Source organism: Salmo salar, chromosome 17 (genome assembly GCF_965601325.2).
Source record: "Salmo salar chromosome 17, fSalSal1, whole genome shotgun sequence".
Classification (NCBI taxonomy): domain Eukaryota; kingdom Metazoa; phylum Chordata; class Actinopteri; order Salmoniformes; family Salmonidae; genus Salmo; species Salmo salar.
Window position 1 is genome coordinate 68,796,619 of NC_138307.1, and position 27,634 is coordinate 68,824,252.

General features: G+C 41.5%; 2 protein-coding genes across 5 annotated transcripts in view; both read right to left on the minus strand.

Moving 5' to 3' along the window:
- LOC106576567 (uncharacterized) overlaps positions 1-16,230 on the minus strand; it is a 23,971-nt gene extending 7,741 nt beyond the window's left edge. Inside the window, exons 1-19 of the mRNA XM_082964047.1 lie at positions 16,163-16,230; positions 16,041-16,076; positions 15,870-15,929; positions 14,539-14,583; positions 14,231-14,266; positions 13,598-13,633; positions 13,082-13,138; positions 12,816-12,887; positions 12,565-12,636; positions 12,426-12,461; positions 12,217-12,297; positions 12,048-12,101; positions 11,900-11,953; positions 11,603-11,665; positions 11,143-11,205; positions 10,879-10,995; positions 660-737; positions 468-521; positions 294-342 (exon numbers count right to left, since the gene is read on the minus strand). Coding sequence (XP_082820173.1) covers positions 294-342; positions 468-521; positions 660-737; positions 10,879-10,995; positions 11,143-11,205; positions 11,603-11,665; positions 11,900-11,953; positions 12,048-12,101; positions 12,217-12,297; positions 12,426-12,461; positions 12,565-12,603 — 688 coding nt within the window. The 5' untranslated portion in view covers positions 12,604-12,636; positions 12,816-12,887; positions 13,082-13,138; ... (4 more) ...; positions 16,041-16,076; positions 16,163-16,230. The remainder of the gene's footprint in view (positions 1-293; positions 343-467; positions 522-659; positions 738-10,878; positions 10,996-11,142; positions 11,206-11,602; positions 11,666-11,899; positions 11,954-12,047; positions 12,102-12,216; positions 12,298-12,425; positions 12,462-12,564; positions 12,637-12,815; positions 12,888-13,081; positions 13,139-13,597; positions 13,634-14,230; positions 14,267-14,538; positions 14,584-15,869; positions 15,930-16,040; positions 16,077-16,162) is intronic.
- A 1,403-nt stretch (positions 16,231-17,633) lies between these two features.
- LOC106609601 (collagen alpha-1(VII) chain) overlaps positions 17,634-27,634 on the minus strand; it is a 100,728-nt gene continuing 90,727 nt past the window's right edge. For 2 of the 4 annotated variants that reach the window (XM_082964048.1, XM_045698655.2), the window contains 11 exons: positions 23,852-23,941; positions 23,629-23,685; positions 23,394-23,447; positions 20,968-21,027; positions 20,805-20,858; positions 20,594-20,629; positions 19,797-20,426; positions 19,624-19,659; positions 18,751-18,777; positions 18,500-18,559; positions 17,634-18,065 (listed from right to left, as the gene is read on the minus strand). In XM_082964048.1, the coding sequence (XP_082820174.1) occupies positions 17,649-18,065; positions 18,500-18,559; positions 18,751-18,777; positions 19,624-19,659; positions 19,797-20,426; positions 20,594-20,629; positions 20,805-20,858; positions 20,968-21,027; positions 23,394-23,447; positions 23,629-23,685; positions 23,852-23,941 (1,521 nt within the window). In that variant the 3' untranslated portion in view covers positions 17,634-17,648. Of the gene's footprint in view, positions 18,066-18,499; positions 18,560-18,750; positions 18,778-19,623; positions 19,660-19,796; positions 20,427-20,593; positions 20,630-20,804; positions 20,859-20,967; positions 21,028-21,280; positions 22,012-22,289; positions 22,459-23,393; positions 23,448-23,628; positions 23,686-23,851; positions 23,942-27,634 lie in introns of those variants that run through there. The other 2 variants (XR_014381208.1, XM_082964049.1) reach the window with 2 other exon arrangements.

A 27,634-nucleotide genomic window follows, 5' to 3' on the forward strand; every position in this document is an offset into this window, starting at 1 on the left:
ACGGATAAGGCAACAATGCCTTTCTCCTCAAAGTTGTGGAGGTGTAAACTAAAGATGCGTTTGACCCTGTGGTTGTAGGGCCCTATGGGTTCTGGTGTGTGGCATGATGGTTTATGAGTCTGGTGTTTGTGGTCGGTCACAGTGTCCCCTCTCTCAACGGGCCATTCCATAGAGAGGGCACACCAGATGGCAGAACACACAGGGGCGCCATGCCGCAGCAGTGGGAGTTTTAGAATGTAGAACAGACACACAGACCTGCATGCGCACACACAGCGAAACACAGAAACACTCACCGCACTGGTTCACAACCTCTTGGTTGACCAGCTCCTTCATCTTCTCGGCCTGAGAACAGAGAGGGCAGAGTGCTGCTTAGACCCTGTCTTCAACCAAGCTGTCTGTCAATACAAATATGTCTTGGACCAGGTAGGTGTCAAACGTGTGTGTGGGAATAAGTAAGATGCACTTACAGAGAGTCCGGGTTCCCCTTTCTCTCCCTTCAGTCCCTCGTTTCCGAGCTCTCCCTGGAAAAGACACAGTGGTTATTATCACAGCAGTTATTACTGTCACCCAGCCTAGTGACAGTAACTCCCATTAGGTATTGATACATGAACAACAACATGTGTGTGAGTGTTATGTGTCTGGTCTATGAAGTAGCTTACACTGCCTCCTCTTTGTCCTGGACTTCCAGGTGGTCCTGTCTGACAAGGCTTCCCTCTGCCTCTCCTGCCCCTCTCTCCCTGGGACAACAACACAGCAAAATGGAGAACGCTCTTACTCACACAGGTGCTGCGCGTGCTAGTGAGCCCACGAACATGTGTTCTCACAGGCACATGCATAAACAGGCAGGCACACAGACAGACACACACACACACAGATAGGCACATACACAGATAGACAAACCCACACAGATAGACACACACACAAACAGATAGACACACACACAAACAGATAGACACACACACACACACACACACACACACACACACACAAACACACACACACAGATAAACACACACACGCAGATAGACACACACACACACACACACACACAGATAGACACACACACACACACACACACACAGAGAGATATACACACACACACACACACACACAGATATACACACACACACAGATAGACACACAGATAGACACACACACACACACGCACAGATAGACACACACACAGATAGACACACACTCTCTCACATATCAATACAAACCGACAACTTCCTTCAATCTAAATTCCATTATACAAAAATGGTATAGTATTACAAGAGGGACACGTACTTCCCTACTACGTACTTCCCTACTAAGTACTTCCCTACTAAGTACTTCCCTACTACGTACTTCACTACTACGTACTTCCCTACTAAGTACTTCACTACTACGTACTTCACTACTACGTACTTCCCTACTAAGTACGTCCCTACTACGTACTTCCCTACTACGTACTTCCCTACTACGTACTTCCCTACTACATGCTTCCCTACTAAGTACGTCCCTACTACGTACTTCCCTACTACGTACTTCCCTACTACGTACTTCCCTACTATGTACTTCTCTACTATGTACTTCCCTACTACGTACTTCCCTAGTAAGTACTTCCCAACTATGTACTTCCCTACTACGTACTTCCCTACTACGTACTTCCCTACTAAGTACGTCCCTACTACGTACTTCCCTACTACGTACTTCCCTACTATGTACTTCTCTACTATGTACTTCCCTACTACGTACTTCCCTAGTAAGTACTTCCCAACTATGTACTTCCCTTCCATGTACTTCCCTACTACGTACTTCCCAACTACATACTTTCCTTTCATGTACTTCCCTACTACGTACTTCCCAACTACGTACTCCCCTTCCACGTACTTCCCTACTACGTACAGCCCTACTACGTACTTCCCTTCCACGTACTTCCCTACTACGTACTTCCCTACTATGTACTTCCCTACTACATACTCCCCTTCCATGTACTTCCCAACTACATACTTCCCTTCCATGTACTTCCCTACTACGTACTTCCCAACTACGTACTTCCCAACTATGTACCTCACTACTACATACTTCCCTAATACGTACTTCCCTAATACGAACTTCCTTATTACGTACTTCCCTACGACATACTTCCCTAATATGTACTTCCCTAATACGAACTTCCTTATTACGTACTTCCCTACTACGTACTTCCCTACTACGTACTTCCCTACTACGTACGTCCCTACTACGTACTTCCCTACTACGTACTTCCCTACTACGTACTTCCCTACTAAGTACGTCCCTACTACGTACTTCCCTACTACGTACGTCCCTACTATGTACTTCTCTACTATGTGCTTCCCTACTACGTACTTCCCTAGTAAGTACTTCCCAACTATGTACTTCCCTTCCATGTACTTCCCTACTACGTACTTCCCAACTACATACTTTCCTTTCATGTACTTCCCTACTACGTACTTCCCAACTACGTACTCCCCTTCCACGTACTTCCCTACTACGTACAGCCCTACTACGTACTTCCCTTCCACGTACTTCCCTACTACGTACAGCCCTACTACGTACTTCCCTACTACATACTTCCCTTCCACGTACTTCCCAACTACATACTTCCCTTCCATGTACTTCCCTACGACGTACTTCCCAACTACGTACTTCCCAAATATGTACCTCACTACTACATACTTCCCTACTACGTACTTCCCTACTATGTACTTCCCTACTACGTACTTCCCTAATACGTACTTCTCTACTATGTACTTCCCTTCTACCTATTTCCCTCTACATACTTCCCTACTACATACTTCCCTTCTATGTACGTCACTACTACGTACTTCCCTACTACGTATTTCCCTAATACGTACTTCCTTATTACATACTTCCTTACTATGTACTTCCTTATTACGTACTTCCTTATTACGTACTTCCCTACTACGTACTTCCCTACTACGTATTTCCCTAACACGTACTTCCTTATTACATACTTCCTTACTATGTACTTCCTTATTACGTACTTCCTTATTACGTATTTCTCTACTACGTACTTTCCTAATACGTACTTCTCTACTATGTACTTCCCTAATACGTATTTCTCTACTACGTACTTTCCTAATACGTACTTCACTACTACGTACTTCCAAACTACGTACTTCCCTAATAGTACTTCCCTACTACGTACTTCCCTACTACGTACTTCCTTATTATGTACTTCCTTATTACGTACTTCCTTATTACGTACTTCCCTACTTCGTATTTCCTTATTACGTACTTCCCTACTACATACTTCACAACTACGTACTTCCCTACTAAGTACCTCCTTATTACGTACCACCTTATTACGTATTTCCCTACTATGTACTTTACTACTACGTACTTCCCTCTACATACTTCCCTACTACGTACGTCCCTTCTATGTACTTCACTACCACGTACTTCCTTATTACGTACTTCCCTACTACGTACTTCCCTAATACATACTTCTCTACTACGTACTTCCTTATTACGTACTTCCTTATTACGTACTTCCCTACTACATACTTCCCAACTACGTACTTCCCTACTAAGTACCTCCTTATTACGTACCATCTTATTACGTATTTCCCTACTATGTATTTCACTACTACGTACTTCCCAACTACGTACTTCCCTACTACGTACTTCCCTTCTACCTACTTCCCTCTACATACTTCCCTACTACGTACTTCCCTTCAATGTACTTCACTACTACGTACTTCCTTATTACATACTTCCCTAATATGTACTTCCCTACTACGTACTTCCTTATTATGTACTTCCTTACTACGTACTTACCTACTACGTACTTCCCTACTATGTATTTCTCTACTATGTACTTCCCTACTACGTACTTCCCTAGTAAGTACTTCCCAACTATGTACTTCCCTTCCATGTACTTCCCTACTACGTACTTCCCAACTACATACTTTCCTTTCATGTACTTCCCTACTACGTACTTCCCAACTACGTACTCCCCTTCCACGTACTTCCCTACTACGTACAGCCCTACTACGTACTTCCCTTCCACGTACTTCCCTACTACGTACTTCCCTACTATGTACTTCCCTACTACATACTTCCCTTCCATGTACTTCCCAACTACATACTTCCCTTCCATGTACTTCCCTACTACGTACTTCCCAACTACGTACTTCCCAACAATGTACCTCACAACTACATACTTCCCTAATACGTACTTCCCTAATACGAACTTCCTTATTACGTACTTCCCTACGACATACTTCCCTAATATGTACTTCCCTAATACGAACTTCCTTATTACGTACTTCCCTACTACGTACTTCCCTACTACGTACTTCCCTACTACGTACGTCCCTACTACGTACTTCCCTACTACGTACTTCCCTACTACGTACTTCCCTACTAAGTACGTCCCTACTACGTACTTCCCTACTACGTACGTCCCTACTATGTACTTCTCTACTATGTGCTTCCCTACTACGTACTTCCCTAGTAAGTACTTCCCAACTATGTACTTCCCTTCCATGTACTTCCCTACTACGTACTTCCCAACTACATACTTTCCTTTCATGTACTTCCCTACTACGTACTTCCCAACTACGTACTCCCCTTCCACGTACTTCCCTACTACGTACAGCCCTACTACGTACTTCCCTTCCACGTACTTCCCTACTACGTACAGCCCTACTACGTACTTCCCTACTACATACTTCCCTTCCACGTACTTCCCAACTACATACTTCCCTTCCATGTACTTCCCTACGACGTACTTCCCAACTACGTACTTCCCAAATATGTACCTCACTACTACATACTTCCCTACTACGTACTTCCCTACTATGTACTTCCCTACTACGTACTTCCCTAATACGTACTTCTCTACGATGTACTTCCCTTCTACCTATTTCCCTCTACATACTTCCCTACTACATACTTCCCTTCTATGTACTTCACTACTACGTACTTCCCTACTACGTATTTCCCTAATACGTACTTCCTTATTACATACTTCCTTACTATGTACTTCCTTATTACGTACTTCCTTATTACGTACTTCCCTACTACGTACTTACTTCCCTAATACGTACTTCTCTACTATGTACTTCCCTAATACGTATTTCTCTACTACGTACTTTCCTAATACGTACTTCACTACTACGTACTTCCAAACTACGTACTTCCCTAATAGTACTTCCCTACTACGTACTTCCCTACTACGTACTTCCTTATTATGTACTTCCTTATTACGTACTTCCTTATTACGTACTTCCCTACTTCGTATTTCCTTATTACGTACTTCCCTACTACATACTTCACAACTACGTACTTCCCTACTAAGTACCTCCTTATTACGTACCACCTTATTACGTATTTCCCTACTATGTACTTTACTACTACGTACTTCCCTCTACATACTTCCCTACTACGTACGTCCCTTCTATGTACTTCACTACCACGTACTTCCTTATTACGTACTTCCCTACTACGTACTTCCCTAATACATACTTCTCTACTACATACTTCCTTATTACGTACTTCCTTATTACGTACTTCCCTAATACATACTTCTCTACTACGTACTTCCTTATTACGTACTTCCTTATTACGTACTTCCCTACTACATACTTCCCAACTACGTACTTCCCTACTAAGTACCTCCTTATTACGTACCATCTTATTACGTATTTCCCTACTATGTATTTCACTACTACGTACTTCCCAACTACGTACTTCCCTACTACGTACTTCCCTTCTACCTACTTCCCTCTACATACTTCCCTACTACGTACTTCCCTTTAATGTACTTCACTACTACATACTTCCTTATTACATACTTCCCTAATATGTACTTCCCTACTACGTACTTCCTTATTATGTACTTCCCTACTACGTACTTCCCTACTACGTACTTCCCTACTACGTACTTCCCAACTACAAACTTCCCTACTATATACTTCCCTAATACGTACTTCCTTATTACGTACTTCCCTACTACGTACTTCCTTATTACGTACTTCCCTACTTCGTACTTCCTTATTACGTACTTCCCTACTACATACTTCCCAACTACGTACTTCCCTACTAAGTACCTCCTTATTACGTACCACCTTATTACGTATTTCCCTACTATGTACTTCACTACTACGTACTTCCTTATTACATACTTCCCTAATATGTACTTCCCTACTACGTACTTCCTTATTATGTACTTCCTTACTACGTACTTCCCTACTACGTACTTCCCTACTACGTACTTCCCTACTATGTATTTCTCTACTATGTACTTCCCTACTACGTACTTCCCTAGTAAGTACTTCCCAACTATGTACTTCCCTTCCATGTACTTCCCTACTACGTACTTCCCAACTACATACTTTCCTTTCATGTACTTCCCTACTACGTACTTCCCAACTACGTACTCCCCTTCCACGTACTTCCCTACTACGTACAGCCCTACTACGTACTTCCCTTGCACGTACTTCCCTACTACGTACTTCCCTACTATGTACTTCCCTACTACATACTTCCCTTCCATGTACTTCCCAACTACATACTTCCCTTCCATGTACTTCCCTACTACATACTTCCCAACTACGTACTTCCCAACAATGTACCTCACAACTACATACTTCCCTAATACGTACTTCCCTAATACGAACTTCCTTATTACGTACTTCCCTACGACATACTTCCCTAATATGTACTTCCCTAATACGAACTTCCTTATTACGTACTTCCCTACTACGTACTTCCCTACTACGTACTTCCCTACTACGTACGTCCCTACTACGTACTTCCCTACTACGTACTTCCCTACTACGTACTTCCCTACTAAGTACGTCCCTACTACGTACTTCCCTACTACGTACGTCCCTACTATGTACTTCTCTACTATGTGCTTCCCTACTACGTACTTCCCTAGTAAGTACTTCCCAACTATGTACTTCCCTTCCATGTACTTCCCTACTACGTACTTCCCAACTACATACTTTCCTTTCATGTACTTCCCTACTACGTACTTCCCAACTACGTACTCCCCTTCCACGTACTTCCCTACTACGTACAGCCCTACTACGTACTTCCCTTCCACGTACTTCCCTACTACGTACAGCCCTACTACGTACTTCCCTACTACATACTTCCCTTCCACGTACTTCCCAACTACATACTTCCCTTCCATGTACTTCCCTACGACGTACTTCCCAACTACGTACTTCCCAAATATGTACCTCACTACTACATACTTCCCTACTACGTACTTCCCTACTATGTACTTCCCTACTACGTACTTCCCTAATACGTACTTCTCTACGATGTACTTCCCTTCTACCTATTTCCCTCTACATACTTCCCTACTACATACTTCCCTTCTATGTACTTCACTACTACGTACTTCCCTACTACGTATTTCCCTAATACGTACTTCCTTATTACATACTTCCTTACTATGTACTTCCTTATTACGTACTTCCTTATTACGTACTTCCCTACTACGTACTTACTTCCCTAATACGTACTTCTCTACTATGTACTTCCCTAATACGTATTTCTCTACTACGTACTTTCCTAATACGTACTTCACTACTACGTACTTCCAAACTACGTACTTCCCTAATAGTACTTCCCTACTACGTACTTCCCTACTACGTACTTCCTTATTATGTACTTCCTTATTACGTACTTCCTTATTACGTACTTCCCTACTTCGTATTTCCTTATTACGTACTTCCCTACTACATACTTCACAACTACGTACTTCCCTACTAAGTACCTCCTTATTACGTACCACCTTATTACGTATTTCCCTACTATGTACTTTACTACTACGTACTTCCCTCTACATACTTCCCTACTACGTACGTCCCTTCTATGTACTTCACTACCACGTACTTCCTTATTACGTACTTCCCTACTACGTACTTCCCTACTACGTACTTCCCTAATACGTACTTCCCTACTACGTACTTCCCTACTACGTACTTCCCTATTACGTACTTCCCTACTACGTACTTCCCAACTACGTACTTCCCAACTACATACTTCCCTACTACGTACTTCCCTACTGCGTACTTCCTTATTACGTACTTCCTTATTACGTACATCCCTATTACGTACTTCCCAACTACGTACTTCCCTAATACGTACTTCCCTAATACGTACCTCCTTATTACGTACTTCCCTATTACGTACTTCCCTACTACACTACATACTTCACTACTACGTACTTCCCAACAAAGGTACTTCCCTACTACGTACTTCCTTTCTACGTACTTCCCTACTACGTACTTCCCTACTACGTACATTCCTACTACGTAGTTGCCTAAATAAACCTCAACCCGATCATTAGGCTTACCTTGCCTCTCTAGTTATCCTATAAATATCAAACATATCCAGATGTTTTGTGATAAAACGTCCTCTTGGAACATCATTACATCCTTTCCATCCCTTCTCTCCTATCAACATCAAGAGGCTGCTAATTGTGGCTGAAAGGAGTCATTAGCATAGAGGTTTGGCTAGCGTTCCCGCCGCATCAGAAAATAGACCCATTTCTGTGTCTTAATTATGCTTCTATTCTATTCCTTCCTATGTGTTGCTATACATAGGAATGTTGTCTACTGCCTGTCTATCTACGTATCTGACAGGCATTCTGCTAGGGGGACAATGTGCCTGATAGAATCAGGCTTGTTTAGTCACATTTTTTATTTTTGTAACTTTTGTGGAAAGTGGATTTTTTAAGGTGCACTCCGTGACTGGGTAAAACTATGTTTTGGTGTTGGTGGGCTGTGGTTGTTGTTGTTATGCATGAAGGAAGGACGGACGGACGGATGGACGTAAACTAAACTGAAACTAAACCGAACTAAACCGAATTTCAAATAAATATCTAAAAACAAATATCAATAAAAACTCATCTTAAATGTGTCTGTCTGTCTGTCTGTCTGTCTGTCTGTCTGTCTGTCTGTCTGTCTGTCTGTCTGTCTGTCTGTCTGTCTGTCTGTCTGTCTGTCTGTCTGTCTGTCTGTCTGTCTGTCTGTCTGTCTGTCTGTCTGTCTGACAGGAGCCATTATGTGTTGTAGGCCTATAGTTCGTTTTTTTGTGATGTCACTTCTTGTCAGTGGGGGGCAGTAAGGTGATGGGCCAGGACCATAGACTTGGATAAACATAACATTCCATCTGTGTCAAGATGTCATCTGTAAGAGCAAGGGCAGCTTTCACAGACGCCATCTTGAAATAGTACATTTTATTCTTCACAAGTGAAATTAATTAGCTGATCCCTCCGGATGACCTGGCTGTCACTACTCCAACAGGGTCATCAGGTCATGCCAACCGGGTCATCAGGTCATGCCAACCAGGTCATCAGCCAATGAAGCTGAAAGTCCCGGCCAGTTGACTAAATCAAAATGGCGAAAGTCCTCAATGGAACTGCCCATGCTAACACAGTCTTTTGGCCAGTAGAGGACTCTGTACAACTCCATGGCCAGGACATATGTTTGGTTAGGTGTAAATTATATGTCAATCCTATTGTGACTTGGATTTAAATGATAAGCACCTAGACTGTGGCAAGATATATGGTGGAAGGAAACTCTCTTGCCCATGTTTACACCTTTTTTAACTGTAGTAGTAGATGTAAAAAGAATCAAGTACCTTTATCTGATAGAAAGAGAGAGGAAAATACTAACAAATGATGTCATGGGACATTTGACATGTTATTTTTATGTACTACTAAACATGTTTCACTGACTAACCCCTTCCAAAAGGGTTCATAAAAACAGCTGCAACAACAGCAAAAGCATTACCAATACAACACTTCACAAATCTATCAGTTCACAGCCGGCCAGCTTGTGTGTGTGTTTCTGTTCGAGCAAAGAAGATTTTCTGGTTTATCTTGAAGAGAGGTGTTCGTTCGGTTTCTCAAGCCTGATGACAGTTGTCCACAGACAGAGAATATTCTCTCCACAAATGCTTGGGATGCAGGGGCAGGAACCAGATCCAGTGCCACAATGCACAGCTTTGGATAAACAGCCATCCTTTCCATCCAGAACTGGAGAGGTGACTCTGTAAACATGCTGTCCTTTACCTCTTCCAGGTATTTCCGCAGCTCACACGGGGCACTTAATGCCTTGTCAGGTTGACTCTCCGACTGGACCGTGACCTCAGACACAATCTTCGATGCGAGGAAGCTATATTTCTGAAGCACTGTGATCTAGATGCTTGCCGGATTATTCCTGGGTTCCTGCTGGTCCACGGCTGTACTCTCTGATTTGCTGAAGTACAAAAGATTCTTCTGCCCTCCATCTCTGTTGAGGGAAGTGCCAGAGACACACTTGTGTCCATCAGGCAAGCTGCTGCAGGGGTTCGATTGAAGTTGGCTGCCATTCAGTATGCATGCGAAGCACTCATGCAATGACTTCAGCAGGACCTGTGCGAACTGTTTTGCAACAGTTGTTGACTGCAAGTGTGCCTCAAGGTTGAGAGGGCACGGCACCACATCAGTTTGGCTGTCAGTTTGAAGTTGGTCGGTGTGGATTGCGAACGGCTCCATTAACTTCACAAGCTGTTCTAGCTTGGCCCACTCACGCTCCGTGCTCGCCCTTGGACTTCTTCCCTGTTAGCAAGCGATGGCTAGTGATAGTGATGCACAAGCTAGGCCTATACCACCAGATTCAGAAGATCGAAAACCCCACTTGAAATGAGATTTTTACCTAAAGTTGAGGTATTTTAGTTAGTTTTGAAGGCAAAGATGATAGCTTCAGTATAGTTTTAGTTTTTCAAATGTTTTTTGTTTTTATTTTAATTTACTATAAAGTTTTTCAAATGTTTGTTTTTATTTTAGTTTGAGTTTTCGTTTACTATAATAACCTTGACTGGAAGGCAACCTCAATCTACCTTGGTTCCTGTCTCTCCCTTGGACCCATTACGTCCTGGTCGCCCCTCCGCTCCATCACTGCCTGGTGTCCCTGCTGACCCCTTAAACCCAGGGAACCCTGGGAAACCAGTGGCGCCCTGCACAAGACAGGGACAACATGAATGGTGCATGATGGGAGAAAAACAAGAACAAGAACTATATGAATATTTCCCCATTCCTCTGTAGTACATAGACTATTAATAGTCCTAATTTCAATATTGTTTTTACATGTGATTTGAACCAACCTTCTCTCCTTTTAGTCCTGGTGCTCCCTCTACTCCATTGATACCCCCGTCCCCTTTTTCACCCTACACATCCACACAAAACATCCCAATCAACACTTTTCAGAAGATTACTGAGAATGATTTTGATTTGTGTGTGTGTGTATATATATAAATAATTAGGTGGGTGCTTATATTTGTCCTGTTTTACCAGTGTGTATTATACGTATGTGTAAAATGTATTTTCTTGCATATCCCAACCCCATGAGGCACCCTCGGTGTGTGTGTGTGTGTGTGTGTGTGTGTGTGTGTGTGTGTGTGTGTGTGTGTGTGTGTGTGTGTGTGTGTGTGTGTGTGTGTGTGTGTGATTGTGTGTGTTCGTGTGTGTGTGTGTGTGTGTGTGTGTGTGTGTGTGTGTGTGTGTGTGTGTGTGTGTGTGTGTGTGTGTGTGTGTGTGTGTGTGTGTGTGTGTGTGTGTGTCTACCTTCCGTCCTGTGAGTCCATTGAGCCCTGGATGTCCTGGGGTTCCAGGAATACCCATCTCTCCCTGTGTCAAACAACGATTAAATACTTACATTTTCACTGAAACTGTGCAACCATAGTCTGACAGTGGCCTACTAGGTCAGACAATTGAACCGTATACTAAATTGTATGCAGCGTGTGGCAGCTAGTTGGCACTACTGTAAACCTTTACTTTTGTGGGTCAGTGGTACTGACAATGCTTCCTGGAGCACATTGTGTTGTTGTGATCATTGTATTGAATCCCACACAGGCAACTCACCTTTTCTCCATCTAGCCCAGTGCTTCCTATGCGTCCAGGTAGGCCTCGGAATCCCTGTGCAACAACCACAACCAACACCAAGAGTTACCTTTCATCATTGCATTACCATCTCATTAACATGCCTAATACATTATGATCAAGCCCTCACCTTCTCTCCTGTCTGCCCAGTATCCCCCGGTAAGCCAGGTTCACCTCTGTCACCCTAGGAATAGAATAAAAGAACGGAACAGAACAGAATTACTGTATAATGAATCACAGAGGGCATGTTCTATTTGTCTAGTCTCTAAATTCTATGCTCTGTGCCACACTCTCCTCACCTGATCTCCCTTCTGTCCCTGGAGTCCCATGTCTCCTTTGGCTCCTGTGGCTCCGTCCAATCCATCGTCCCCGTTATGACCCTGTGACAACAACAAGCCAATCAGCAAAGCTTGTTTTTGACCACATGCCAAGCCACCACAGTATATATATAGTTATACAGACACTGTTTATATATTAAACTGTTAAAGTGTGTTAGATAAATACCCACCACTTCTCCATTGACTCCAGGCTCGCCAGCATCTCCCTGGAAGCACAGAACAACAGTGAGCATACACACAGCAGCATAGATCTGATAACAGTGGTTCCATGTAGCCTGTAGATTGATACATGCTGTATTTCCTGCTGACCTTTTGGCCCACTGGTCCACGGGCCCCAAACAGCCCCATGGCTCCTTTGGCCCCTGCCTCTCCTTTGAGGCCCTTCAGATGGAGAACAAACAAAAAGCTGAATGTGAGAACACTATGTGCTTTGGCTTCCATGTTTTGGAAAATGTATTTTATTTTTCTGTTGTTTGTCTCTCTTTCTTTACATCTATTAACAATCTTTCTTTCTCTCTTTTTCCACATAAAATGTTCTGTCATCAAGCATTAGGAAGCACCTTGAACCCCGGGGGCCCATCCTCGCCCTTCTCTCCTTTATCTCCATCGAAACCTGGGGAGCCTCGCTCTCCCTAAAACAAACAACCAAAACAACAGATAAACAGCATCTTAAAAAAGGGAAAACACACAAAGTGAAAATGCAAAAGCTGTCTCTCTAAAATAACATTTTCTTTAATGAGGATTGCTCTGGAACTAAAACTAGAATTCAAAATACATTGTGGAGGACTTGTTTTAGGGGACTTGTTTTAGGGGACTTGTTTCTCACCCCTTCTCCTTTTAAGCCCTTGTAGCCTCTCGGTCCCTGGATTTGGAGGGGGCTTCCCTAAACATAAAGAATGTACATCATATATGAATTAATCATATACTGTCACGTTCGCTATCTTCAAATTCCCTGTCGTAAATTAACCAAGGTGCAGCATGCCGGTAATTCCACATTCTTTTATTGAAGTGAAACTGAACAAAACAAAAAACAGGTAAACAGAATCGAACGTGACGCTACTGAGGCGCACACAAAACACACACAGAAAATAATAATTACCCACAAATACAGGTGGGGGAAAAGGCTGCCTAAGTATGATTTCCAATCAGAGACAACGATAGACAGCTGCCTCTGATTAGGAACCATACTCGGCCAAACACAAAGAAATACATGACATAGAATGCCCACCCCACATCACACCCTGACCTAACCAAAATAGAGGAAATAAAACGTCTCTCTCAGGTCAGGGCGTGACATATACAAAACACTATTTGTGTAGTACTTATGTCATGTTTGGCTTACCCTTTCTCCTTGTATTCCTGCTAAACCTCTGTCACCCTGTGAAAATATATTTTATGAAAGGAATCAATGGCTTATAACATTCATACAATAATTGATTGATTGACAGTATTTGTATTTTAGTATCATACACCCAATGGTGCCCAGCCTGTATGGGCTTATGAGACACTATTTATTTGAAGTCTGTGTGTAGAAAACACAAACTATATACTATATGGCTGTGTCAGGTATACATAAAAACATTGACTCTTCATTTTCATTGTCCACATCCCTATATACACAGAAAAATGGACTGAAGTTAATTGAAATAGACTGGCCACATGGTGAGTGTTGAAACATGTTTCAACACTCACCATGAGTGAGGGTTTGAAGAGACAGAAGTGACTAGAGTGATGACACTTCAATAGAACGAGCAGAGAATTTGACTGAACGCTGAAACACCGGGCTGTCAAAACCATCTTTAAAACTGTCTCTGAAGTAAAAATATCTAAAGTATCTGGAGAACCTGAGTGGACGTATGAGTGTATGAAAATCAAAAATATCAAAGTATTTAGTAAGACCCACTCAATCGCATACATTTTTTAAATATAGTCTACCAAAATTATCATGTCATCAAAGAAGTAACCGTCAACCTACCTTTGCTCCTTTGCTGCCCGGGAAGCCCTTTGGACCCTAAGTAAAAGAGGTCAAAGGTAAAGGTAGCTAGGAAACAAATGTCCTTAACTGCATGACTGTACCAGAGGAGGCTGGTGGGAGGAGCTATAGGAGGACAGGATCAGTGTAATGGCTGGAATGGAATAAATGGAATAGTATCAAACACATCAAACATATGGAAACCACGTTGGACCACGTCCAGCCATTACAATGAGCACGTCCTTCTATATCTTCTTCCACCGGCCTCCTCTGGACTGTCCATGTCATGAAAGATGATGATGTTAACTCACAGTGTGTCCTGGGGCTCCTAAGACTCCTGCAATGCCCTTTTCACCCTGTCACAAACAAAACACATCACAAATATTATACTGAACAAAAACATAAATGCAACATGCTAAAATGTCAAAGATTTTACTGAGTTACACTTAATATAAGGAAATCAGTCAATTTAAATAAATTAATTAGGCCCTAATCTATGGATTTCACATGACCAGGAATACAGATATGTACCTGTTGGTCACAGATAGCTTTAAAAAACTAATAAGTAGGAGCGTGGATCAGAAAACCAGTCAGTATCTGGTGTGACCACCATTTGCCTCATACAGCGCTACACATCTCCTTCGCATAGTTGATCAGGCTGCTGATTGTGGCCTGTGGAATGTTGTCCCACTCTTCAATGGCTTTGCGAAGTTGCTGGATATTGGTGGGAACTGGAACACTGTCGTACATGTTGATCCAGAGCATCCCAAACATGCTCAATGGGTGACATGTCTGGTGAGTATGGAGGCCATGGAAGAACTGGGACATTTTCAGCTTCCAGGAATTGTGTACAGATCTGTGCAACATGGGGCTGTGCATTATCATGCTGAAACATAAGGTGATGGTGGCGGATGAATGGCACGACATTGGGCCTCAGGATCTCATCAGGGTATATCTGTGCATTCAAATTGCTATAGATAAAATGCCTGCCCATACCATAACATACCATAACCCCACTGCCACCATGGGGCACCCAGTTCACAACGCCATACAGGTGGTCTGCGGTTGTGAGGCCGGTTGGACGTACTGCCAAATTCTCTAAAACGACGTTGGAGGTGGCTTATGGTAGAGAAATGTTATTATCTGGCAACAGCTCTTGTGGACAATCTTGCAGTCAGCATGCCAATTGCATACTCCTCAAAACTTGAGTCATCTGTGGCATTGTGTGTGACAAAACTGCACATTTTAGAGTGGTCTTTTATTGTCCCAGCACAAGGTGCACCTGTGTAATGATCATGCTGTTTAATCAGCTTCTTGATATGCTACACCTGTCAGGTGGATGGATTATCTAGGTAAGGAGAAATGCTGACTAACAGGGATGTAAACAAATTTGTGCACCAAATTTGAGAGAAATAACCTTTTTGTGCATATAGAACATTTCTGGGATCTTTTATTTCAGCTCATGAAACATGTACCAACACTTTACATGCTGCGTTTATATTTATGTTCAGTGTAAATGTGTGCATATTGTGCCATCCTGTTGTGACGAGCAGCTTTTCTATCTTTTACAATGCTGCCTAGGATCTCTCTCTGAGGTTAAGTCCATCTCTCTTAAGTCAATAAGTCCATCGTTCCGTCTCACCCTGCGACCTGAGATCCCGACCACACCCCTGGCGCCTGGTTCCCCCGGGATACTGTCACCCTGTTGGGAACAAGAAGAAGTGAATGCTAATGTTATTATCTCCTCATATACAACATGACAATGACAACAACACCACCACCACCACCACCACCAAACAGGCTAATGTCATACCTTTTCTCCTTTCGTCCCAGGTAGACCAGGTGGACCCTTTGGGAAACAGAAAGCATCCATTATGTTACATAATAACCATAGGAAGGCAAACAATGCCTAGGGCAAGTTATATTTCACCATACCTCTATTCCAGGTTTCCCTTTAGCTCCTGGAGTCCCGGGTGATCCATTCTTACCCCTTCTACCCCTGTCCCCCTACAGATGAACAAAAACATACTTTATCACAATTATCTTCCTACTTAGTAGGCAGTATTTTTGCTCTTTGAAAACATATCTTTGTTCTGGCTTTCTGGCTAGTGGTGAATTTGACATAAATTTGGCTACAACATTTTTGGGACTACATGATCTGACCAGGAAATAGACTAAAACTACAAGGCCAGGAAAACAACTACAGTAGAAGGTGTTGAGTTTCTTATAACTACAGTACAAGGTGTTGAGTTTCTTAAAACTACAGTGCAAGGTGTTGAGTTCCTTAAAACTACAGTAGGTGTTGAGTTTCTTATAACTACAGTACAAGGTGTTGAGTTTCTTATAACTACAGTACAAGGTGTTGAGTTTCTTAAAACTACAGTAGAAGGTGTTGTGTTTCTTAAAACTACAGTAGAAGGTGTTGAGTTTCTTATAACTACAGTACAAGGTGTTGGGTTTCTTAAAACTACAGTACAAGGTGTTGAGTTTCTTAAAATTACAGTACAAGGTGTTGAGTTTCTTAAAACTACAGTACAAGGTGTTGAGTTTCTTAAAACTACAGTGCAAGGTGTTGAGTTTCTTAAAACTACAGTGCAGGGTGTTGAGTTTCTTAAAACTACAGTGCAAGGTGTTGGGTTTCTTATAACTACAGTACAAGGTGTTGAGTTTCTTAAAACTACAGTAGAAGGTGTTGGGTTTCTTATAACTACAGTACAAGGTGTTGAATTTCTTATAACTACAGAACAAGGTGTTGAGTTTCTTAAAACTACAGTACAAGGTGTTGAGTTTCTTAAAACTACAGTGCAAGGTGTTGAGTTTCTTAAAACTACAGTGCAAGGTGTTGGGTTTCTTAAAAGTACAGTACAAGGTGTTGAGTTTCTTAAAACTACAATAGAAGGTGTTAGGTTTCTTATAACTACAGTACAAGGTGTTGAGTTTCTTAAAACTACAGTACAAGGTGTTGAGTTTCTTATAACTACAGAACAAGGTGTTGAGTTTCTTATAACTACAGTACAAGGTGTGAGTTTCTTATAACTACAGTACAAGGTGTTGAGTTTCTTATAACTACAGTACAAGGTGTTGAGTTTCTTATAACTACAGTACAAGGTGTTGAGTTTCTTATAACTACAGTAGAAGGTGTTGAGTTTCTTAAAACTACAGTAGAAGTTGTTGAGTTTCTTATAACTACAGTGCAAGGTGTTGAGCTTCTTAAACCTACAGTACAAGGTGTTGAGTTTCTTAAAACTACAGTACAAGGTGTTGAGTTTCTTAAAACTACAATAGAAGCTGTTGGGTTTCTTATAACTACAGTAGAAGGTGTTAAGTTTCTTAAAACTACAGTAGAAGGTGTTGAGTTTCTTATAACTACAGTGGAAGGTGTTGAGCTTCTTAAAACTACAGTACAAGGTGTTGAGTTTCTTCAAACTACAGTACAATGTGTTGAGTTTCTTATAACTACAGAACAAGGTGTTGAGTGTCTTAAAACTACAGTAGAAGGTGTTGAGTTTCTTAAAACTACAGTACAAGGTGTTGAGTTTCTTAAAGCTACAGTACAAGGTGTTGGGTTACTTATAGATAGAGTACAAGGTGTTGGGTTTATTAAAACTACAGTAGAAGATGTTGAGTTTCTTAAAACTACAGTACAAAGCCTTCCAGTAATCAGGACAAACTCCTTGGTCCAGGTTGAAGGGATGATCGGGGAGCTCCTCACCTCTCTCCCCGCCTCTCCTGGGTCTCCTGGTTGGCCTCTCACGCCCTGAGAACCTGAAATACCGGGGTTACCACGGATACCCTGGATACCCTGAGCTCCAGAAGGCCCCTGTTCACCAGGCTCACCCTGACAGAGGGAGAAGGGAGACATACAGAGACAGACAGAAAGAGAGACAGACAGGCAGACCATTTTTTTTTTTGCATTGCTCTAATTACTACACTGGTATAACTAAAATTATAATTCCCTTGCAGTTATTAATTCCATACGTTCTAGTGTTTTTGCTTTGTAAATGGAAGATAACAACAATTCATAAATGAATTGAAAGAGAGACAGAAAGACAATCCCAGAGAGAGGGGGGCGGGACAGCTAATAGGAGACAGATAAGGACAGTGTTGGTATTTCTCTAGCAGCTACTGAAGGTCACTGTTTCCTCTAGACTATTGTATCTCCATAGCAACAATCAGGCCCTCAGGTGACAAAATTGTCAGTTGAAGCCAGTTAAAGTTAAATATATTTAGACTAAGTAGAGGGCAGAGCTAAGTGAGGGTGTGGGAGTCTACCTTAGTTCCAGGTGGACCAGCCTGTCCCACAGGACCTCTGTGGCCAATACCTGGCTCACCCTAAAAGCACAACAACACAACGATGTCAATAGGAAACGTTTCATTTGCAAATATACAGTACAGTGTGAAGGAGTCCTTCTAGTTAGATATTTCAATAAATAAAAATAGTTAAATGTTCAAAACATGAATGCTTACAAATACCTTGGTTCGGGCTTTGCTCTATCACATTACTGAACTGGAAAAGCATTTACCTTGTGCCCCTTTTCACCAAGTTCCCCCTGGTAGAACGAAGAGAATTGTCAACAAATCAATTACAAAGTGATTGTTATTCAAGTTAATTCTCTCCATATTTCTCTGTCTGCGTCTCGTGCACCAAAATAGTACCATCACATTCAGACAGACGGAGAGACAAAAAAGTCCATAGAGTTTTTCAAGGATATGTTTTGTATCGATGCCTCCAACTAACAGACGGAATTATTAATACCAAATGATTAATCCACTGCGTCATGAGGGGATCAGATATAGAACTCTGGGGACATCAAAGACCAACATTCTGAGCTCCGCTGGTTTGGCTGACGGGAGAGCAGAGAGACAGGGACTAACTTATAGGGGAAGATGTGGGTAGGTAAATAGGTGTGTGTGTGTGTGTGTGTGTGTGTGTGTGTGTGTGTGTGTGTGTGTGTGTGTGTGTGTGTGTGTGTGTGTGTGTGTGTGTGTGTGTGAGACACTGATAATGAGATGTGGGTAGGAGGGGAGCGAGGATACGTTTGATGTCGTGACCTGGTGACATTGACACTGTGTACGGACATAAGGACAGATTGGGTTGAAATTACATTAAGGTACCCTTTATTAAAGGTTTGCCTTGATTTCTAAGAGAGCTATAAACTATAAAACATGTAGTTCTCGTCATGTTGGTGGTGTGAACTGTCTGGCATGCACAGGGTATCACTGATCAACACATTAATAATACATTGTCTACAATCTTCTTATACACCCTTTACAAACTATTTCGAAAGGATTCCTTATTGCAACGTGGTACTGTAGAGATATGGGGGCAGATTCAGGACATCTTGTTCTTTCACTCCATTTGAAGACAGTTTTATTTGAAAATGATTGGTAGTCACCTTCGGTCCTGGAAGTCCATTTTCACCCGGTGCACCCTTTAGAAAACAGAAGGAACCACTCAAAAAGGAACACAAAAAGGAACCTGGTAGAAAAGCGTGATAGATGACGGTAACAGAACAGGTATTTTTATCATCTTCACAGCACTTTGATTGGGGGATGTGTGTGTGTTTACCTTCAAATAGTCATATTCTGGCCCTGGATAGGGTCTTACTCCTCCTTCCTCCTCGTACTCTCCTTGTCTTCCACTCTCTCTTTCCATCTCCTGCCTCCGTCTCTCCCACTCCTCTCTCTCCCTGTCCAGGTCTCTGCCTCCCTCCATCTCTGTTCTCTCGCTCTCTATTTCACTCTCCCTCTCCATTTGCAGGTCTCTCTCCTTTTCCATGTTCTCCCTCTCTAGTTGTCTCTCCCTCTCTATTTTCTCCCTCTGCAACTCCAGCTCTGCTTCCCTCTCTTTTTCAAGCTCCATCCTCTCTCTCTCCATCTCCATCCTTTCCCTCTCTCTCTCCCTCTCGTATTCACTGTCTTCCTCCGTGTCCCACTCAGAGTCGCCACTTCTCTCCTCCTCTCCCTCTCTTTCTGCATCATGGTATATCTCTCCTTCCGTCTCTTTTCCTTTCTTTTCTACCATCTCCCTCTCTCTATGTCTTTCCCATGGTGTCTCTTCCTCTGCTGCTATGGGTTCTTCTCTCTCTCCCTCCATCTCTGTTGGTGTCTCCCAGTCTCTTTCTGTTTCATAGTCGACCTCCCTCTCTGTATAGGATTCATGGTCAGGCTGAGGGTCTCTGTTTTCTTGGTTCTGTCTCTGGAACCACAAATATAAAATGGATTGGTTTACTGATTGATTGCTCAATTCATTGGACTTAAATAGCGATTAATTCATATGGATTTATTTTGATGTTCAAAGTGCATCAAAACTACAGTCCTTCCGTTGGGCAATTCACCAATATGTTTTGGCTGAGCAACACTTACATGTAATTTCTTGGGACCTCTTGCTCCCGACTGTGACTTTAAAAACAGAAAGAGGGAATGTTCACACGTTGTTTGATTTGACCGTGTAATAACTTCTCTGAACCCATTCCCTGTGCCATTCCCTCCATGCTAACTGTTGATTTGATAACAACCTATGAGTAGTTGATATCAGTGTAATAGAAAAATATCCCTAGTAAATAAATCGATTTACTTCTTGTCCGTCATGGTATCGATTTCTTCCTCCTGCAGTTCCTGGCATGTATGCCTGAAACAGCAAAGACTCAAATATTTCTGGCAAATGCCATTGTTTCCTAAAAATGATGAACTCATAAATTGTATTTTAATGGTAATCCATATTTTTTTAGTGTACTTACCATGTAATCTGGCCAGGGGACGCTCTTCCTTACTCTGACCCGGACTTGAGATGGTCTCCCCTGCCAATTCCCAAAACCACTTCATGAGTCATTGATCATAAGTCATTGATGTGCCATTACCACTGTGGGGAGTTCCTATGGTGCTTGGCCTACAGCCGTAGTGTCCCACTCATGAGCGTGTGTGTGAGTGTGTGTGTGTGTGTGCGTGCGTGCGTCCGTGCACAGCCCTGGATCAAGTGCATATGTCGCTTCAGATTCTAAAGTATCAGAAATGTATTACAGGCTAATGTTAGATGAAAGAAGACACAAAGACTTTTGATCATTTGAACATTTACTTACATGCACACAGAGAGGTTAAATACAAAGGGAGAACTTTAGACTGCCAAAATTTCACCAGTGAAAACAGGTTTGAATACTATATATTCTGAAAAATATGATGGAAACACATTTCATTGGAAAAAGTAGTAACTAATACAGAAAAGGAACAAAATACAATCTATTTCCATGTTTTCAATAAATAACGTTTGGTTGAGGAATTGATAAGCAGCGATACACTGAAAACATTAGAATATGGTTGAACAAATTACGAGGAGGTAAAAAGTGTTGGAATACTGAAGCAACAGAGAGAAGCTATACTATAGCTTAGGTCCAATGTAACATTTTGAACTTCTTTAATAAATAAATTAGTTTATGCAAAGTCAACGCTAAAATAACACTGACATCTGATGGAAGAATTTATTAGTCGAATAATCGTTATATAATACACTGTCTTGATTTAACTTAGCTTTACCTATGTATTGTTCATCTTTTAGGTACTTGGACTAAGTATAAGAAACGATTCTGGTCATAGAAGTGGCATTGGACGAGTGACATTGGACAAATGACATCATCATTGCGCGACGAAGCGAAGTCCCTCCTCATGTTATGCTGGTCAGGTTAAGGGTAGACTGCTCCTCACCAGCGATACACTTCACTTCACAGTTTATACAAACACTCCGTGCTTACAAATCTACAGTCTCAATCTTTGTGGATTTAGGAAAGGTCCTGTGTTAAAAAAAAAAGTAAACAAAAAAACAGAAAAAACGTTTTAATCAGTATGTGTATAAACTCACTCATGAAGAGTTCATATTATGTTTGCAGCTCTTGACATTCCCATTCACGCAAAGGTCAGAGGTCATGCTCAATGCATGCTGGTATATGGATGTCTTCCATTGCAAGTTGGCCCAGTTGTGTCCAATCTTTTAATCAAATGTCTTTAAATACTTTTTTTATAATGCTGGCCTAATATTTATTGTTTAAAATTAGAATTGGAATTGTGGTACCTTTTGCACTGGTGAAATGTTCACAGTTGTTAGTCAGACGAAAGATCTCAATGTACGCAGTGATGACAAGTGCTCAGACACTAAGATGGTTGGCCAATCATTATAATGACACAATCTGACTATGTATTCATGTTATTGAACACTGGGCAGGGCTTTCTTTTGGGAAAATCTAATCAACCAAGAAACACATAAAGAAGATAAGTTAGAACATATAAATGATATCAATTACCTACAACCTTTGTATTGGAACACCAATGATAATCACTGGATCAAAGCACTTTGCATCACATTCATACACCCACAGTCCAACAGAGGCATGCATGGACTGAAACACCATTAGTAAAGACGAATAGAAGTCTAGGTGTGTCCATTTACACCCCATATCCCTCAGGATGGTTAGTAAAGACGAATAGAAGTCTAGGTGTGTCCATTTACACCTCATATCCCTCAGGATGGTTAGTAAAGACGAATAGAAGTCTAGTTGTGTCCATTTACACTCCATATCCCTCAGGATGGTTAGTAAAGACGAATAGAAGTCTAGTTGTGTCCATTTACACCTCATATCCCTCAGGATGGTTAGTAAAGACGAATAGAAGTCTAGTTGTGTCCATTTACACTCCATATCCCTCAGGATGGTTAGTAAAGACGAATAGAAGTCTAGTTGTGTCCATTTACACCCCATATCCCTCAGGATGGTTAGTAAAGACGAATAGAAGTCTAGGTGTGTCCATTTACACCCCATATCCCTCAGGATGGTTAGTAAAGACGAATAGAAGTCTAGGTGTGTCCATTTACACCCCATATCCCTCAGGATGGTTAGTAAAGACGAATAGAAGTCTAGTTGTGTACATTTACACCCCATATCCCTCAGGATGGTTAGTAAAGACGAATAGAAGTCTAGTTGTGTCCATTTACACCCCATATCCCTCAGGATGGTTAGTAAAGACGAATAGAAGTCTAGTTGTGTCCATTTACACCCCATATCCCTCAGGATGGTTAGTAAAGACGAATAGAAGTCTAGTTGTGTCCATTTACACCCCATATCCCTCAGGAACATGGTTAGTAAAGCATCAGGTAGAATTATGCAGTCTGTCACAGACTTACCTTCTCTGTTTCTTCTGTTGTGCTGGGAAGGATAGGTGTGATGAATTCCCCCTTCTTTAGAACAAAGTGTAGCATGTTTCAAGAACAATATATAATACAGCAAACACACAGACACACACACACACACGTCACATAGCCTTCTAACACTCAACTCAGAGCTGTCCATGGTGCTGGCTCTGCTTGACACAGTTTGCACTTTACAAAGTATCTCAGGAAAAGAGCTCCAGTTTCATACCTTTTCACTGTCACCCGGTGACTGGGATGGATATGGACCTAAAGTTGTCAGGCCACTCTAAGAAACATTGACATATAATCAGTAATGACCACTACTGGACAGAATTCTGTATGTACATTTCCTGGTTCAAAGGTCAAAATGAAAATGACATGTTTTACAATCCGTTGTCTTTACTATCATTTTTCTATATCTAGAGGTACAGTGGCAAAGAAAAAGTGTTCACCTCTTTGCTCATTCCATGTAGTGTGCTTTCTGTTGTGATTTCAAACTCCCCTTGATTTTCCATTGACAGTAAGGGATCATCTGTGGAATCCTTCAACAAAAATTAAGAAAAACTATGAAAAACATTCCATTCTAAAACACTTTTACAAACGTCACAAAATAATGACAGCATTACTGGTGAGTGAGACAGTCATCTGAGTTCGACACGTAAACCACAATTAATAACAGGTGTGGTATGTCATCATTACACTGGCATATAATCAGAAACTAATGAATTCCTAGTAATTCAATATTTTCAGGGAAGTGGGTGGGGACCCTCCCTAATCAACTGTATGACTTCCTCATTTTGTCTCTAGAGATGTACACATGCAAGGTCAACTACACACCCTCATGAATGTGTGTGATGGACTCATTAATACATGTATTGCATCAGAGTAATAGGGTTTCAGCTACCTTCTTTTAACTCAGTAATCATTTGAGTTTGTAGAGTTTGAATTAGGAGGGTTCCCACACTATGCTGATCTCTACCATAACACAATCAGGGCACTGCTATAAGACTCAAAGTATTGGTGTGGGTAATGGGCAGGCCCGTGAGCTAAAAGTGTCATTGGAAAAGTTAATTTTGGTTGCAGCTCTTGACATTACCATTCAGGCAAAGTTCAGAGGTCATGCTCAATGCATGCTGGGATACAGTATGTATGTCTTCCATTGTAAGTTGTGTTAAATCTTTAAGTCAAATATAAATGTAGTTTATTTAAGTCTTTAAAAACACTTATCACGCAGGCCTAATAATTAATGTTTAAAATTGGAATTGTGGTACCTTTTGCACTGGTGAAATGTTCACAGTTGTTAGTCAGATGAAAGATCTCAATGTACGCAGTATAATGACACAATCTGACTATGTATTCATGTTATTGAACACTGGGCAGGGCTTTCTTTTGGGAAAATCTAATCAACCAAGAAACACATAAAGAAGATAAGTTAGAAAATATAAATGATATCAATTACCTACAACCTTTGTATTGGAACACCAATGATAATCACTGGATCAAAGCACTTTGCATCACATTCATACACCCACAGTCCAACGGAGGCATGCATGGACTGGAACAGCATTAGTAAAGACGAATAGAAGTCTAGGTGTGTCCATTTACACCCCATATCCCTCAGGATGGTTAGTAAAGACGAATAGAAGTCTAGGTGTGTCCATTTACACCCCATATCCCTCAGGATGGTTCGTAAAGACGAATAGAAGTCTAGGTGTGTCCATTTACACCCCATATCCCTCAGGATGGTTAGTAAAGACGAATAGAAGTCTAGGTGTGTCCATTTACACCCCATATCCCTCAGGATCATGGTTAGTAAAGACGAATAGAAGTCTAGTTGTGTCCATTTACACCCCATATCCCTCAGGATCATGGTTAGTGTCATGACGTTGGCCTGTGGGTAAGGTTTATGACCCCCCCCCCCCCCCCCATAAATACCTTTCTCTCTTCCCCTCTGAATCTACTGAAGGACGTGAATAGCCTGTGTTAAATATAGAGAGTCTGGGAACATCAAACAAATGGGGAAAAGGAACCATATTTTGTTAATAAAACCAGTTGGAAATATGCTTGATAACGTAATGAGTATGGATTTCATTTCAGTTGTCATCTGAGACATTATGATTGATGACAGGATGACATAAACTGTACCTGGGAAAGTATCCACCCTCTAGTTATCAGAGTCACATGGAATTGTTATGCAATTGAAATGTTTGATATTGAAAATGTTTGTTAGGAGATGAAATGTAATTTTAGCTTCCAAACGAGAGAATTGGGTTTTCATAAGGAAAGTGCCCTGCTCGATCAGTGGCCCAACCCTGTGAAGAGACAGCGGTTATAAACGATGAAACACCTCCCTCCCCCTCTCTACTATATAATCCTTTGACGAAAAGATAACCAGGTTGGTTCCAGTACGGGAGGTCTGCAGCCTCTACGTTAGAAGGACACACATGTCAAGTACAGAACTAAGCCAACCTCGGCGTGAGCTCTGGTATGAACTGGTATGAACTTTGAGCTTATTCACTACAGAAGTGCTACTTCCTAGCCGTTGAGTTAGCAGCGGCCGCTGCTAACGTGGGTTAGGAAAGGACGGACGACGGATCCAGTCTAACAACCAGACGAAGATACCACCACGTATCCAATGGACCACCATTGACATTCTTCCGAAAACAGGGAGATCTGTTGGCCAACCCGGCCAGCATCTACGACCAATCTACCGAAGCGCAGCTCAGAGTAAATATTTATTGCATTTTCCTTTTCCAAATGGGCGGTAATTTAGAATGCATAAGATAATGTATTTACGATAGCATAGCTGCTGTTTCTCTGTTCCTAAATTTTCCCGCTCTTTCATTCAAGCCCAACCCCCTTTCCTTTGTGTAACCAGCCGTCATATCTGTTCCGTCTACCGGGACGTTTTCTGTATGACATCATTGTATTCTGTGTATTTGTAATTCTGTGTGATTAGTTAGGTATTTAGTAAATAAATAATTAAACCCAATTTTGTATTGCTGATTCAACTTGTTAGCCAGGGTTCGTGAAGATAGCCAAGAATTTACAACTTTCATTATGAGACTGAAAATAAGACAAGGGTTAAGATTGACTGCTATCGTTGTAAAATATTACAAAGTATTTTAAGAGTTTATTCGGAAGATAACAGCTCTATAAACGTTCTTCCGTGGTGCCCCGACTTTCTAGTTAATTACATTTACATGATTAGCTTAATCAGGTAATATTAATTACAGAGAAATCATTTTATAAATTAGCATGTCAAATCACTTAATCCGGCATAGCCAAAGACACGACATTTGGAGCCCCCGTGCGAGGAATCTAAAATAGGATGAAGCTTTCATTTTGATTCAGCATATATAAAATTGAAAAGCAGATTACATAATATACCAAGTTGATTATATACATTATGGGAATTGTAGACTGGAATTATTGGTGCGTGTGTGTTCCGGAGAATAGCCTCCGTGTTGTGCTCTGACGTAGTCAGTGGGTAGCATAAACTACATGTATGTATGATGGCTGATAAAGCTATCTGAGAAATAGCGCGTTTGGCCAAACGCTAAGTATTTCTGCCTCTCGCGTTTCAGACGCGTGTTGGCTAGGTCATTATTAATTTCTCGAGCGAGGACAAAGAGCCAGCCGATTGAAATTTAGGAGAGATTAGCTTGTCCAGCGATAAGTATCTCTGTCTCTCGCGTTTCGATGCGAGTAGACCACGGTGCAGTTCGTTGTTTCCCGCGAGTTCCGGTTAAAACATCGTCAAATATCGCCGAAAAGGGTTTGAACATAATACGTTATAAGTAAAACCTTTCCCTTGCCAAGGGAATCCTATGTTGAGCATTTTTCAGGCATAAAGTAGCATTAGCTTGCTCGAGATGCTAAGCTAACAAAAAGGGAAAACAGCCATTTTGTTTTGTGCCACATTGTAATTCATCCGACTTGCGGAACAAAAGTCCCGCCCTGGGTACTTCCGTTTGATTTCAGTGTATGCCAGCAGGGACCTCTGAAGAGTCACCAGTACTTTCCTTCAAGTAGAATTAGTCAGGTGACACTCAAGTCGTTACCCGTGATATCCAGACGGATATCGATGTCTTATTCAATTGAACTAATAAGTGAAATTGCCAGATTTACATTCTCAAGTTTAAATAATATCCAAATTGATGAGTTTTCTAAATGAGACATTGTAATCTTTTTCCACATTAACCTAGATGAATAAACCTCTCAGGTTAATTCAA